Source organism: Onychomys torridus, chromosome 3, assembly GCF_903995425.1.
Source record: "Onychomys torridus chromosome 3, mOncTor1.1, whole genome shotgun sequence".
In the NCBI taxonomy this organism is placed as follows: domain Eukaryota; kingdom Metazoa; phylum Chordata; class Mammalia; order Rodentia; family Cricetidae; genus Onychomys; species Onychomys torridus.
The window spans coordinates 51,638,014-51,653,945 of record NC_050445.1 but is presented as its reverse complement, the minus strand read 5'-3'; the positions used below and the strand labels follow the sequence as shown (position 1 = coordinate 51,653,945).

At 42.9% G+C, this 15,932-nt stretch overlaps 1 protein-coding gene across 4 annotated transcripts in view; it reads left to right on the top strand.

Moving 5' to 3' along the window:
- The window catches only part of St7 (suppression of tumorigenicity 7), a 241,731-nt gene that overhangs the window by 121,273 nt on the left and 104,526 nt on the right, over positions 1-15,932 (top strand). For all 4 annotated transcript variants that reach the window (XM_036180992.1, XM_036180991.1, XM_036180995.1 and 1 more), the window contains exon 2: positions 6,508-6,590. In XM_036180992.1, the coding sequence (XP_036036885.1) occupies positions 6,508-6,590 (83 nt within the window). The remainder of the gene's footprint in view (positions 1-6,507; positions 6,591-15,932) is intronic.

Genomic DNA, 15,932 nt, shown 5'->3' with positions numbered 1-15,932 from the left:
ACTGTCACTGTCTGATATTGTCAAGAGCTATGTACATCAGCTGAGTTTACTCCTGCAGCATCTGATATGCCCACCTCCTCACATTAGTTATATTCTGAGCTGCCTCAGAAGTAGTTCTCAAAGATGCCAGTTTTGTCTACTACTCTGCTCCTGCTAGGCACTGGCTTCCCCACATTTCAGGTCATGAATGGTAAATTCCTCCTCTTTGCCTTGCTACATCAAATGTAGTTTTTGGAGTGTGAAGTAACTCAGTGGTAGAGCCCTCGAATAGCATGTGTGAGGCCCAGGGTTTGAGCTCTAACAAATAAGGAGTCCACCTGACCTGGCCTTTCTTTACCGTGCCTCCATGTACCGCATTTTCTAGCCTGATTCCTTTATGTGTGCATGCACACTATCTAATCTGCTTTCCGCCACTTCAGTCTCTTGTTTGTGGTTAGGCCCTTCAAAGCTTGCAAGGAACGACTTTCTGATCTATGCAGTTAGAGGCAATACCTGCTTCCTCTAGATTTATTTGATCCGAACCTTTCTGCTGGCATATGAACTATCTATCCTGTGCTTTTTTCCATGGGCATCTCATTTCACTCTCTAAAGGTGGGGGGGCAGTGGTGTTATAAAAAAGGCATAAAAGTTAGAGGGGGACAAGTTTGGAAGATGAAGGGGGTCAGTGGGACAAAAGAAGACAGAAGGGACAAATATGATAAAACGCACTATATACATTTATGGAATTGTCAGAAATAAAATAATTTTTAAAAAGCATAGACTCAGTCATTATTATAATATCTTATATACTACTGTCAATTCTGGTTCTGTGTTTTTTGATGAACTAAGTATCATTTATATAACTAAATGAATTAGCTAATATTACTAAATGTAGAAGTTTTTCGGGAAGTACAGGTTTTTTTCTATTCTTGTCCTTCTTGCCTTTCTTGTTATTTCTGTGAATTTTTTATTTAAGTTATTTGCTATAACATATTACTGTTACCAATATTGTTAACCTCCAGTCAGGCAGTTCTTAGGGCACATTAAGTAATGAATTCCTATATTCAACTTTTGCAGCATGCAGTCTTCCTAAACCACCATAATATTCTTTTCTATAATATTTTCTGTGTAAATTCCAGTAATGGAGGATTAAGTGAGAAGTCATCAACAAAGTCTCTCTCCAGATGATAGGAAGCCCTTGCACATTTTGTACGGTTGGCACTGTAGACGGCCTCCAGAGTGCACATGAGAAACTCAGGGAGTGTTCTTTTCCATCAGTCAGCACAGCCGTCCTAGGAGAACAAGGATCATTCACTCAGTGAGTTTCTGCTTGTCAAGAATTCAGCAGCCCAGCCTTTTCAACTCCTCAGCCGATAAGCATTAAATGAGAAAAAAGCCAATGCACAGAATACACACAGAAGAGCCTCAAAGGGTTACCAAAGACCCCTTAATTCTGGCTGTCAGTCACAGCTATTATTTTGCACGATTCCAGTGCGTGTCCTTTGGGGCACTATTTCGGGGCTTTCTCAAAGGACCACATTGATGTACATTGTCTCCCACTCCAGCCAGAGCTGAGTAAAGAGTACCTCAGGGGCACTCAGAATCATAATAGCCTGTTGAATTGTTCCATGTCTGCATCTCAAAAAATACCCAAAGTTCTTTAAGGACAAGAATTATATGTCGAACACGTTTGAGTCCTCAGAACTTTATGCTGTGCCTGATGCACATTGGACACACATAGCTCATTATTTACCTTTGAATTTACAATAGATTTTCAATAGCCTGTCCTAAAGGAGAGAAAACATATTAGAGCAGGCACACAATGGAAATAATGGTTACTACTGGATTGGCACACCAAATGGTAAACGTGAAAAGATTTGAAGAGTATTTCTATCCTGTATTACTTAGTTTTTGGAGGGAAATAATGTTATTTCTGAATTTACTCAGTTTCTGAAAACATTGCTGCATGCTAACAGTAATACAGTTTGTGTCTATGTTGGTAGAGAATACTGAAAGACTGAAATATGTTAAAGACATTCTGTTTAAGGGTAAATTCAAGTATGCAGAATGCATTTGGAAACTATTTATATATAAGTTGCTTTAAAAAGGAAAGTGTTGTAGCTGGAGAGCTTTTCTCCAGGTCCCACTAAGCCCCAGCAGTCTGGTAGCCTTCTCATAAAATGAACACACAGACACTTATATTATTTAAACTGCTTGGCCATTAGCTCAGGCCTGCCATTATCTAGCTGTTACTCTTATATTCAGCCCATTAATATTAATCTATACTTTGCCACATGGCTTGTGGCTTACTTGTACCTTACATCTCACTTGTCATGGCGGTGGCTGGCAGGTCTCTCCGCCTCAGCCTTCCACTTCCCAGAATTCTCTTCTCTGCTTGTCCCACCTATACTTCCTGCTTGGCTACTGGCCAGTCAGCATTTTATGTATACAGAGTGATATCCACAGCAAAGTGTCTTTGGAGTTTGGTAGAGTAAGGCTTTATCCCAAGGTTTTCTTTTAAATTTGAGGTTATAATATAATTATATCATTTCTCCCTTCCCTTTTCTCCCAAATGACTGAATTTAAAGGTTCTGTGTAGCCAATGCCTTACTATCATAATATCTAATATAATTCTTGGCTTATTGAAGAAGTAGTTATTGAATCTACCTGCTGTGCATCTCATCCTGCATGTGTACTTTGAAACACATACATACACACACACACACACACACACACACACACACACACACACACACACACACGCAGCAGGGGAGTCAGATGGGGAGGATACAAAGTGCCAGACATCAGAAGCTTACTTTTGCTGTATTCATATTTAACTTTAAAAATCACCTTTAACTTAGATTAAAACATAAATAGCTGAGAATATGACATATAAAAGTTCTTCTCAGGTTGGGGATTTAGCTCAGTGGTAGAGCACTTGCCCAGCAAGTGCAAGGCCCTGGGTTTGGTCCTCAGCTCTGGAAAAAAAAAAAAAGTTTTTCTCTAGTTTTCCATCAGGATGCAGTTCTTTACCAGTATGTATTTATAAGTGAAAGGGAACTCACCATCTGAGATCTTGTTCACTTGTCCTTAGGGTTCCTGGGGCTTTGGGCAGCCCTTCCTGATGACAGGAAGAGGTGTCCAAAGGCCCTGCCCCAGCAGGGAGAGGGTGACATGAAAACCTAATGCTGCGTTGTTCATACTAATACAGCATACTTGAACAATACTTTCTCGGATCACGGCTGAAGAAAGAAAGAATGTGTTCAGCTCAGCTCCCCCATGGAGCTGAGTGCTCTGTAAAGCAGAAACAGCATACCTGTAAAGTTGCCAAGGCAACATCCAGGGCAGAGGAAGAGTAGACAGGATGATTTATGAGGGTTTCTTACCTTAGGAATGAGTCTAAAAACAAATATCCATGCTTCTCCCTCACGAAGATAAATACCTTGGGACTTCTTTGGAGAACTGTGATCATGGAAGCTGAGGCCCAGCCTTGGGAGGGGAGGGAGCAGGGAGATGCAGAAGCAGCTCTGGGAGTGCTCCTGTCGTGCCTTTAGCCCTAACTGAACAGACCGATGGGAAACTGGTTTTTATAAGGTGATAAAAATGCTGTGTATTTAAATATGCCTAGAAAAAGAAGACTATTTACAGATGTATAATGAAGATATTTTATTCCTTGATTGAAAAAAAAGCATCCTATTAGCTACTATTTTAGCAGATTTTCAGAGACTTGCATCTCAGCATGTTAAATGGCAGCAGACATAGGAGTTACGTTTTATTTATGAATGGCCAAGAAAGAAGCTCTTGGTACCATTTTGGTTTCCCTTGTCACTCCTTTGGGGCATCCTGTAATTAACCAGCTTTACCAAATACCCATGCTGACTTTCCACACTACTGCTGGTGACTGGCTCAGGTCTGCATAGCTGCCTGTCTTAGTCAGGGTCACCACGGCTGTGATGAAACATGTGACCAAAGCAACTGGGGAGGACGGGGTTTGTTCAGCTTGTGCTTCCTCACCACTGTCCATCACCAAAGGAAGTCAGGACGGGAACTCAAGCAAGGTAGGAACCTGGAGGCCGGAGCTGATGCAGAGGCCATGGAGGGGGGCTGCTTACTGGCTGCTACATGGCATGCTCAGCCTGCTTTCTTATAGAAATCAGGACCACCAGCCCAGGGGTTGGCACCACCCACAATGGGCTTGACCCTCTCCCATCAATCACTAATTAAGAAAATGCCCTACAGGCTTCCTATATCAGATCTTATGGAGGCATTTTCTTAATTAGGTTCCCTTCTCTCAGATGACTTGTACCGAGTTGACATAAAACTAGCAAGCACAACTGACCCCTTGTCAGCTTGACAAAAAGTGCCTCATTTTTCAATTAGAACCTTTCCTTTCACATTTATCCCCAAGATGGCATATTAATATAAAACTCACAATATAAAACTTAAGTAAGTTTAATAGTCCCACATATTTACAAATTCATACACATTAAAAGTTCAGTCTCTTTTTTTTAAAGTACATGATTTATTTTTCTTTACTTTTTTTTAAAAGGTTTATTTATTTATTATGTATGCGGTGTTCTGCCTATATGTGTTCTTGCAGGCCAGAAGAGGGCACCAGATCTAATTGCAAGTGGTTGTGGGACACCATGTGGTTGCTGGGTATCGAACTCAGGACCTCTGGAAGAGCAGTCGGTGCTCTTAACCACTGAGCCATCTCTCCAGCCCAAAAGTTCAGTCTCTTTAAAGAACCAAAATCTCTTTTAAAAGTTCAAAGTCTCTCAACTGTGCATTCCTGTAAAGTCAAATTAAGTTAAATACTTTCTTACTTCAAGGGGAAGAACCAGGGTACAGTCACAACCTTGAACAAAGCAGAACCAAACTCTGTGTGAGCGACTGAATGTCCCGTATCTGGGATTCCTTCAGGATCTTCTACACTCCTCCAAAGGGCTTTGGTCACTTCTCCTTCTCCACCCTCTGCAGCACACTCGGCTTGTCTTCTATGTACCTGCTGGTTCTTCTCCATTGCTGCTGCTGTTTCTGGTGGTCATGCCATGGCCACATAATATTAATTCAAAATAGCAAATTGCCCCAATAGAGTCTTTAAACTTCCCTCTACAATTTCACAAAGAAAAATTACTCACCCTTTTTTTAAGCAGTTTCCCATTGCCAGTAGCACCTCAACTAGGGTTGAAGCCTCATGAGCCCATCATCCAACCAGACAGGAATATTGACTGGCTTTCCTGTGTAGGTCTTATGCAGGTAACCATAGCTGCTGTGAGTTTGTGAGTCCTGTGGCCAGGTCCCATTCAGAAGATAACTTTTACAGCACTCTTTCCATCCTCTGCTCCTTATATTCCTTCCCCCTTCTTCTGTGATGTTCTCTGAGCTTTGGAGGTAGAATAAATATCTGACGTAGGGTTGAATTGTCACTTATTCTCAGCCTATTGGCCAGTTCTGAGTCTCTGCATTGCTTGATACCTACGGCAAAAAGCCAAGTTTGAGAACAGCACTAATCCATGGTGCAAACACTAATATATTAGAAGGCAATTTGAAATGTCCACTGAGCAAAATAATAGCAGTAGGTAACTAAGACCTATGCCTTCCTCAGCCATAGGGCTTTGACCAGGCTTATATTACTAGGCATAAATTCTCTTCTGTGGAGCAGGCCCCAAATCTAAGCAGGAAACCATTGGTTATACCTAACAGTCATGCCACGATTGTACCAATAGGCACAGTTTACCTGGCAGGCATTGTAGCATCTGGGGTATAAATTGACACCCACCTTTCTGAATCGGTGTTCCAGTTCCTCATCTTAGTGGGACTTTGCTGTGGTTCTGGGAATTCTGGCCATCAGAAACAAGTGATTTCACAAGGAATAAAAATAAGTGAGTTAAGTGCTAGAAAGATTGCTGAGTAATTAAGAGCACTCAGTGTTCTTGCAGAGGGCAGGGATTTCGTTCCTAACACTTACGTAGTGGCTACAGCCTTCATCTGTAACTGCAGTTCTAAGGAGTTGATGTTCTCCTTTGCCCTCCTTCGATGCTGTGTGCATGAAGTACACATACATACATGCAGGCCAAACACACACACACACAAACACACACACATGCACACACAGGAACACACACACATGCACACACACAAGCACGCACACACACATGCACACACAGGAACATACACACATAAACACACATAGGCATGCACACACACATGCACACACACACATGCACATAAACACACATGCACACACAGGAACACACACACAGGCACACACACAGACACACACATACATGCACAGGCACACACACACATAGACACACACACACAGGCACACACACATGCACAGGCACACACACACAGGCACACACACACATAAATATGCACACCCAGGAACACACACAGGTGCACACACACACACACCGGCACACATACACACATGCACACATAATCTTGAGAAACACATAGAACGCTTTGTGGATACAGTCAGCCTTTCTCATTCTTCTCCCTTTTTCCTTTTTATTTTTTCAGTGAGCATGTTTTTGAACACGTTAACACCGAAGTTCTACGTGGCCCTGACAGGCACTTCCTCTCTGATATCAGGACTTATTTTGGTAAGTGATGGAAATATTTTAATGTAAAAACGTCTTAACGTGTATGTTAGTGTATTTTCAAGGAAGGAATCTGGGAGAGTATGCACAGGCAGTTTTCAGTATCCGTCTTGCACATGTGCACGTGTTGCATAGGGACAAAGGGAAGGACTTTCACTGCCCAGGTCTTGTGCTCTGGGTATTTGAAAACACTCCTTTCTTTTGTGGAAAGGTAAAACACCTCTTAATATGGAAGAAAATAACAGAAGATGCTTCTAGAACAAACTCTAGTATCCTAATATATAAAATGTGCTGGGGCCATAGCTCAGTGGTAGAAAACTTACTTCATATTCATGAAGTCCTGCATTCATTCCCTATTGCCACAGAAATTAGACAGACAGACAGATATTGCTAATGTATAAAAATGCCTCAGTTCAACTAAGACCATTCTTCATGTATTCATCTTAATGGGTTACTGAACTTAATATCAGTGGAGATATTGCTTTTTGCTTTTAAGTATGTCGGTATGGATTGTGGCTGTCCTAAACCTTTCTTTCCTCCATCTTCTTTTCTCTTAATGTTGGCATGTATTTCTTTATTGCTTCCTTTAAAATCTCAAATAGGTAAAAAAAATATTATCACCTGTACAACTTCATTATCATATATTCTGTAATAGTTGTTCATATGCAAGATTATATTACCTAACATAGTTCACTTGAGTGAACATTATGGGACTATCTGAACTCAATGAGACCATTCTCATTTAATCTAATGATCTTTAAGGGAGGGAAATTTTAAAAAGATATTTTTCATTATGTACAATCTGTGATTATTAACTATTGTAGAAATAGGCACATGTAAAAGATTACAGAGTTAATATTAATAAAAATGAATTATCAGTAGAAATTTAAGGGGGGGAAGGGTACACACATATTGAGCAAAGATAATGCATTTTCCTGGAATAATGGAAGATTTCAGAAGCCTGTGCATATAAGCTGGAGAAAGGCAGATTCTGCAAACAGGTAGAAATAGAAAATGGCACTCTGGAAGCATTCTTTTGAGATGAGAACATATCTATATTCAACTTGTTATGTCTGTATCATATGGGTTATGTGAAGTGTGCAAAGTTGGTTTTATGGAGTTAGGATGTGAAGAAAATCAGCAGGAGCCACCCCAAGATATAAAGCTGTGTTGAAAGCCTAGATCTGAGTGCAAACACCAGCCTGAGGGAAGGGGACATGTCTTAAAACTCATCCATAAAAGGGAAGTATTGTAGTTTGTAGTCCTGGCCTCTTAAGCATTCATGGCCCATACATGCATCTCTGACATCTCAGTTCTGTTCAGGAAAGCTGAGAAAAGTCAGGGCACTGCTATGGAGAGTTGCTAGAAAGCCATGAGGTTGGCTATTAATTAATTATTCTACCCAGATATTATATTTTATTCTACCATTGGCTCCCTCCTGGTTTTTAATGTTAAAATTCTCTTGTGAAATAATAGTGATTATGTATGATGTTATTTTCCTATACTCAGCAGAGAATTTGTAGCAATGCCACATTCATCTTCAGGCTTGGTGAGGTGATTGGATAACTGAGGATTTTAATAGAACATGAAACTTTATCATCTGTAAACCATGATAGTGAGAGATCACCAACTGTAGTAATTTAATTGAACCGATGTTTTGAACACAAAACATCAATAAAAAGAGAAAAAAATTAAATGAAAATATTTGGAATCTGACTAGGGCAGGGAATAAAGGAGAAAAATGTTTTGATAATCTCTAAATGTTCTTCAAAGTAGGGACTTGGGCAGAGAGAAATAATCAGATGACTAGGTTGAACAAAGCCAGCAGAAACCTCATGGGGAAAAGTCAGCTAAATAACAGAAATGTGAGAATGAATCACTCCAAAAGCTTCTCTTTTCTTGACGAAGGAGAAGGATTTTCACTATGGGGTGCAAGCCTGGTACTTAGGGCTAGGTAGGAGATTGTATTAGCCTGCTGGGAGCTGTTGATTAGTCAGGAGAAGACAGGTCATGGGCACTAGTGGAAAGTAACAAGAAGGGAGTCAGGGCCAGCCTCCTCGTGATTGAGGAGGAGGACTACAGGGCCAGCAGTGTGGACTTTCTAGGACTCTGAGTCATTAGATCCAAGCCTTTTAGTTTTCAGGTGGGAAATTTGAGACTTCTCAAGGAAAGAAGAAGCTCTTGGGATTCACCTCATGCAATTACTTTGTGGCAAAGTAGTCAGGCTTCCAACCTACATTTTCAAGTTCCCTTTGTGGTATTTGTCTGCTGAGTCTGCAGACATGGAAAATGTTTCCTTTTGCTTGATAAATTCCTGTTAAATACATTCTGAAAAGATATTTTATAACACACACACACACACACACACACACACACACACACACACAGTGTATATTGTGCAGTAAGAGGGGACAGGTATTTTAAATATCTGATAGTTACCCTTTACATCTTATTTTATAATTTATTTATTTTTTGTTTTCTTTGAGACAAGGTTTCTCTGTGTAGCCCTGGCTGTTCTGGAACTTGCTCTGTAGACCAGGCTGGCTACAAACTCATAGGTAGATCTGCCTGCCTCTGTCTCCCGAGTGCTAGGATTAAAGGCATGTGCCACCACCTCCTGGCCATTTACACTTTAAAGAATAAATTTTTAGTATTTTCTTTATGATATAGCCTTGAAATACTTTTGATTAAACAAATAGGAAAGGCAAACTTTGAGGAAGGGGGATATGATTTACGTGGAATCCACGCATTCTTGGTCTCAGAAGGTTCCTTTGAGAATCCAGCCTGCTCGCATGATGCTTGCTGCGCCTGGCACTGATTCCAGCCGCTCATTTCCTCCGCTTAGCAGCACCATTGCTGCTGCTCTTGTTTCGGACTTCGAACCAGGCAAATCAGTAACCTGCCTTTGGGCTCCACAGCTGGCAGAGGGCAGAACAGGAGCGGAGCCCAGACTGTCTCACTCAGGAGTCTGTCTTCCCTCCCTCACTTCACTGCTGTTCGGTTAAGTGCCAGCTGCTGTTAGCCTGCTCCATAAAGGTAGTTCTGGGTTTCATTCCGGGAGTGTTTTGCTGAGGGTTTACAGGCTGTCAATTAATTGCCGCAGTGGAGGGTATTTCCTTTCATTCTGGTTAGTCAGCTCACGGGTTGCGAGTCCTGTAACTCAGGGAGGGCTGAAGAGCCCCCAGTAAAGGGATTGCCCGGGGCGTCTCAGCTGCCTTCGCAGATCCGGGCTGGCCTCGCTTTCTCCTGTGTTTGGGCTGCTGAAACTGCATGGCCACTGCTGGGTAGAAGCCAAAACTGTTCTGGATTGATGAAATGCCGAGAACAGACTAACCTTGTCAGGTAGGAAGGATGTGAATGGCCTTTCTAAAGATATTGGCCTTTTCTGAGGGCGTAACTGTGGTGTGCAGTAATAGCTATTGATTACCCCAGGTTCCTGCCTCAGAGATGATTGACAGTGGTGTCTATCACATTGTCCCTAGGGACTCCACTTTGCGAGGCTTTAAAATGAGTTTAGATTTCTATGCTTGCTGCTGTGTTTTCTTCTGAGTGCATTTCCAGGAGGAGCAAAGAGTTAGATGCTTTGCAAAATGGCTGTGTGCATGGAATGCTGAGCAGTTGGCTGCCAGGCATCAGGGAAACAATTAGCTAGCTGCTTTCCCCAGCGATGGTCTGGGTGCCTGCCACACACTCAGAGTCCAGGGCTGCCCCTGGGAAACTGGCTGGCTGAGAACCTTAAGACTCCTATGCTAGAGTCAGAAATCACTGTGTCATTTGATGTTAAAGACGACAGGTAAAAACAAAAGCCTTCTATTTTCCCGGTGAAGAAAAAGTCAATACACAGAAATAAAGAAATAATTTGTCAAAAGCTGCTTTGACTTTAATTTCTTTAAAAATAGATACTTATTTGACTAGACATATCTGACTGGTAGTTTTTCTTCACTAGTTGAGATTGGCAGTGAATTTGCCAACTTACCTGTCTCTCGTTCTTCTCTGCTGTTCCTATGGCCACCACCCATGCACGCAGCCTGTTCCTGCTTGACTTCAGGAGCCCCTTTGCCTGCCTGGCATGAGTTTCCCCCCATCGACTGGCTCCTGCCACAGGAAAGGCACCTGTCCTCATGCTCTAAACCTGCCAGCTCCACTCTGGATCTGAATCAAGGCGTGTCCAGTCTGCATAAGCAGCACCTTCAGGCAATGCTCATTTCAAAGAAGTAAACATTTGGGGTTTTGCTTTGAAAATAGAAAGGTGGGCATGTAGAGAAAATAATCACCTTAGTTTTCTCAAATTGTTGGTAGAGAAATTGCTGTATATAATATTGAAATTTATACTTGGATCATTGTATCCCTATTAACTTGTGTATAGATGTGCCCCTGTGCCTTTATTTATGTATATATAACATGCATATATATTATATGGAAAGATGTAAAAAGCATGCAAGACACACTTTTGAAAGTTAGAAAAAGTAACGGAGAAAAGAAACGTCCTTTTGGAACATGGCAGAAGGGATGGCACTGGGAAGAATCCAGTCACAAGAAACGAACCCTGTCTATTGGTGTCCTTGTTCAGATTTCGTTTTGGAGCCACATTGTTGAGGTATCGTGGGTGAGACATCCCTGCCATTTCTAGAGATACAGTCTCACAGATGACTCCTTGGTTCTGTGGCTTTTGCAGTCTTTCTGTTCCCTCCTCCATGATGTGGATTCCTGAGCCTCAGGTGTTATCAACGTATCAACTGGGGCTAGACTCCCCATGACAGGTTGTTCTCTGTATTTTGATCAGGTATGGTTTCCCGTAATGGTCTCTTTTCTACTTCAAAGAGAAGTTTCTTTGATGAGGGGTGAAAGGAACCCCCACCCCAAACCCAGAATTACGGGGACTAAGGAATGCTGAGGTGGGGAGATCACACTTCTCAGGGTCGAGTCCTTTAACTGGTTTTCTAATATTGACTGGTCAGCCCTGAAATCATGTACATACAAGTAATGCTAACTGGACTGAACAGGTTGTATTTATAGATTTATGCTTGTGTGTGTGTGATAATAACTAAATAAAAAAGGCTATGAATTTGAGAGGGAGCAAGGTGAGTATGAGAGTGATTGGAGGGAGAAGAGGGGAGGAAAGAAACGATGTAATGATATTTTAATTTTAAAAATTCTTTTCAATCAGTTAGAAAAACACAAGCAAATGAACAAACAAACCAGTAGTTGAGGTTGTCCTGGACCAGGCACTGAATAAGCACCTTGTGTGCATTGTTTCATTTAGTATTCATTAAAATTCAGAGTGGTGCATGTCACCCATGTGTTCATACTGCTGAGTATAAATAGACACAGGGATGAAGTAATTTGGCCCAAGGCTACAGGGCAGTTAAATGGTAAGGTTCAAATTCTGATCTGGCTATGTCCTCTTTTATCCGTGTTCACAGTGATAAAATGAGGTAGTTGTTCTGTCTCCTTTCAACTCTTCATCCAAAGAACTTGACCTGTTATTCATAGAGATCAAATGATGACATTTCTAGAGCTCAGGGTGAAAAGAAAAAGACTTGGGAACACTTGATTAGAAGGGTTTTTAAGTCTATAGAGTAGCACATAGATACCAGGTTGTGTCAGGAATTAAGCAACCCATCTCTCAGTTCTAATATACAGAATGAGAGAGGTTGTGGGGTTCAGATTGCCGGGGAGCCTGCACACAATTAAAGGAAGATGAAACCTTCATATCAATTTATGATGTTTGGAGTCACCATAAAAATTAATGGTTTTCCAAAACGACTCTGAGATATCATCTTACACCTGTCAGAATGGCTAAGATCAAAAACACTGAAGACAGTTCATGTTGGAGAGGATGTGGAGCAAGGGGAACACTCCTCCTCTGTTGGTGGGAATGCAAACTTGTACAGCCACTCTGGAAATCAGTATGGTGTTTTCTCAGAAAATTGAGAAAGAATGGATAAAGAAAATGTGGCACATAATATACACAATGGAGTACGTCTCTGCAGTAAAAAACAATGATATCATGAATTTTGCAGGCAAATGGATGGAACTAAAAAGTATCATCCTGAGTGAGGTAACCCAGACTCAGAAGGACAAAAATAGTATGTACTCATTCATAAGTGGATGCTAGATGTGAGGAAAGGGATGGCCAGACTGCAACCCACAGCTCCAGAGAGGATAGCTAACGGAAAGACCCTAGGAGGGACACATGGATGATCCTGTGAAGGGGAAGTGGATGAGATCTACATAAGTGGACTGGGGGGGGCAGTTGGCAGAGGGCGAGGAGTGGGGGATGAGAACATAGGGAAATGGGAGGGTCAAGCTGGAACAGGGACAGAGTGGGAGGGCAGGGAGGAAGATACTATGATAGATGAGGACATCATGGGAATAGGAAGAGGCAGGGTGCCAGGGAGGCTCTCAGGAATCCACAAGGATGACCCCATGACCCCACCTTGGACTGCTGGCAGTGGTCCAGAGGGTGCCTGGACTGGTCTACTCTGGTGACCAGCCTAGCAAATAACCTAGCTGTCATCATAGAGCCTTTGTCCAGTGACTGATGGAGGCAGATGCAGAGATCCACAGCCAGGCACCAGGCTGAGCTCCAGGAATCTAATCAATGAGAGAGAGGAGGAATTTCTGCAGGTGAGGGACGTCGAGATCATGATGGGAAGATGTGCAGAGATGACCGGCCATACTGGTGGAAACCCATGAACTGTGGACTGGTGGCTGTGGAGCCCCCATGGGACTGGACTAGCCCCTCTGGATATGGAAGATGGTTGTTTGGCTCGAACTGTTTGGGGGGCACCTAGGCAGGGGGATCAGGATCTGTCCCTGGTGCATGAGCAGGCTTTTGGAAGCCCAGTGCCTCTGGTGTGACACCTTGCGCAGCCTTGGGGAGGGGCTTGGACCTGCCTAAGCTCAGTGTGCTGGGCTCTGCTGACTCCCCATGGGAGACCTTGATTTGGGGAATGTGGGAATGTGGGGTAGCTTGGGAGGGAGGGCTGGAGAGTAGGAGGAGAGAGGAAGGGGGATCTGTTGGTGGTATGTAGAGTAAGTAGGAAATTTATTAATAAAGAAAAATGGAAAAAAATTAAATTAAAAAAAAATGTTGTATGGCTGTTGGCAGTTAATTGAGTCCTGAGGTTAAAGTCCTCATGAATGGGATAAATATCCTTTTGAGAAAAAAAAATTAATGATTTTCTGAGGGAGCCCAAGGCCCAGGCAGAGTGTGTGTGTGTGTATGTGTGTGTGTGTGTGTGTGTGCGCGCGCGCACACACTAGTCAGGATCTGTGAACAAGAACACTTGTTTTGATTGGATTAACAATTAGAGAAAAACTGAAGAAGATAAACAAACTAGCAATAGATAAGAAGAAAGATACAATTTATCTTTTCCAATGTGCATTAAAACACAGGTTGGTAAGACAGCAAACCATGAGACTGCAGAGCTAGAGCCAGACCACCAAGACGCCATCCAGTGCAAACCAGTAACTAGACACCTAGTGTCTCAGCCCTGCTTGCCAAGTGTGAATAGGGTGACCACTAGGATTTTACTGTCCTTTTTTTAAACTTTCTTTTTCTTTATTCTTTGTGTCTTTCACATCATGCATCTCCATCCCATTCATTTCCCTGTCTCTTCATATCCTCCCTCTGCCCTGGCAAACTCCCCACAAAATAAAATAAAATTTGAGAGGAAAAAAAAAAGAAGAAAAAAAAATCAGTCTCCTCATGGAAATTGTAGTGTGACACCATAAGTCATGCAGAAAACCCTTTTCTCCATATATCTGTACTTGCAAGTGTGCATTATAAAGAGTCATTGGTCTGGTTGGAGGCCTGTGGTTTCTGCTACATTGTACTGGGTCCTCACCGGAACTCCTCTTCATTATCCTGCTGTTGCCCTGTGTCATGGGTCAGCTTTGGGTCTGCAGGACCAGTCCTTTCACATGCTCCGGCAGATCACAGATGGGGTGGGTCAACTCTTAACCTGGTTCTGGGCCTGAGTATTTGTAGGGTTGGTCAGTCGACCAGCTTTGCCTTGTCCTAATCACCAGGGTGAGCTCTCCTGCATTGCCCTGGCTAGTTCACCCCCTTACAGCAATGAGTAAGGGATGGGGCCAGTTCTCCTGTTTTGATGTCCTCAGGGTCAGTTCTCTCACACCTACACCTTCAAGGCCAGCTCTACTGTGTTGCCCAGGTGTGGCATGGGGGCCACTCTCCTGAGTGTTGGGCTGATAAGGGGTAAGGACAACTGTTATGACCTCAAGGCCAACTCTCCCACCTGCCTCAGGCATTGATGGGGGTTTGGGGAGTGAGGGGAGGGCATCTCCCCCCTGCCTATGCCACTACATGACAGATGAGTAATGGGGTCAGCTGTCCTGTGCTCACAACTTCAGGCCTGGCTAACCCACACCTTTGCCAATGGCTTTGGCTCTCTTGTGCTGCCATGGTGAGGTGCAGGGCCTGTTCTCCAGAGTGTTGCAGCTGGTGGGGTCAGGGACAGTCCTCCCACTCCTATGTCCTCAGGGCCAGCTCCCCCACCTGCCTTAGGCAGTGGGAAGGGCCTCTCTCCCCAGCCCATGCCGCCACACGCCACACGTACTGTCCATTGTTTTGCCATGCCATTCTGACTTCCTAAAGTGCTGTTGGGAAGGTGGCTACCAGCAGGCACGAGAAATCAATATTTCTCATTTTCACAGACTCACAGAAACGGACCAAGTAGATATTAAATAGATGAGCGGAGGAATGGAAAAGAGACGAAAAATATGGCCTCTAAAGGAAGCCTGAGGTAAAGTGGAAGACTACAATGTTTTTAGGAAGAGACAGTTTTTTTTCTTTCCTATTTGGCCATGAAAATTAGGTCAGACGTAGCCAGTTTAGAAGACAGTCCAACACTTAACACAACTTGCCATATTTTATTCCGTAATCACTTATTGTCCTCTTCCTTTCTAAACTGGAGATTGTTTTATGATTTTCTTATGTATGTGAGTATGTTGCCAGAATTTATGTATCTGTGTTGTACTATGTATGTGCCTGGTGCCTGCAGAAGCCAGAAGAAGGAGCTGAATTCCGTGGAACTGGAGTTACAGATGGGTGTAAGCCACCATGTGGATGCTGGGAACTGAACCTGGTCCTTTGTAAGAGTGGTAAATGCTCTTAGCCACTGAGCCATCTCTTTAGCTCCCATATTTGTGTTTTTATAGACTTTTCTGTGCCCTGAACTCCATGGCTAGCAGTTGACAGTAAAGGTAATACAGTGAGTACATGTATTAGCTGCATCAGAATGATCTGGGGAGCTTGCTGTGGATTCTGAGGATGTCCTCAATCGGAATCTGTAGTCTTAGGGGACAGGTACAATCACA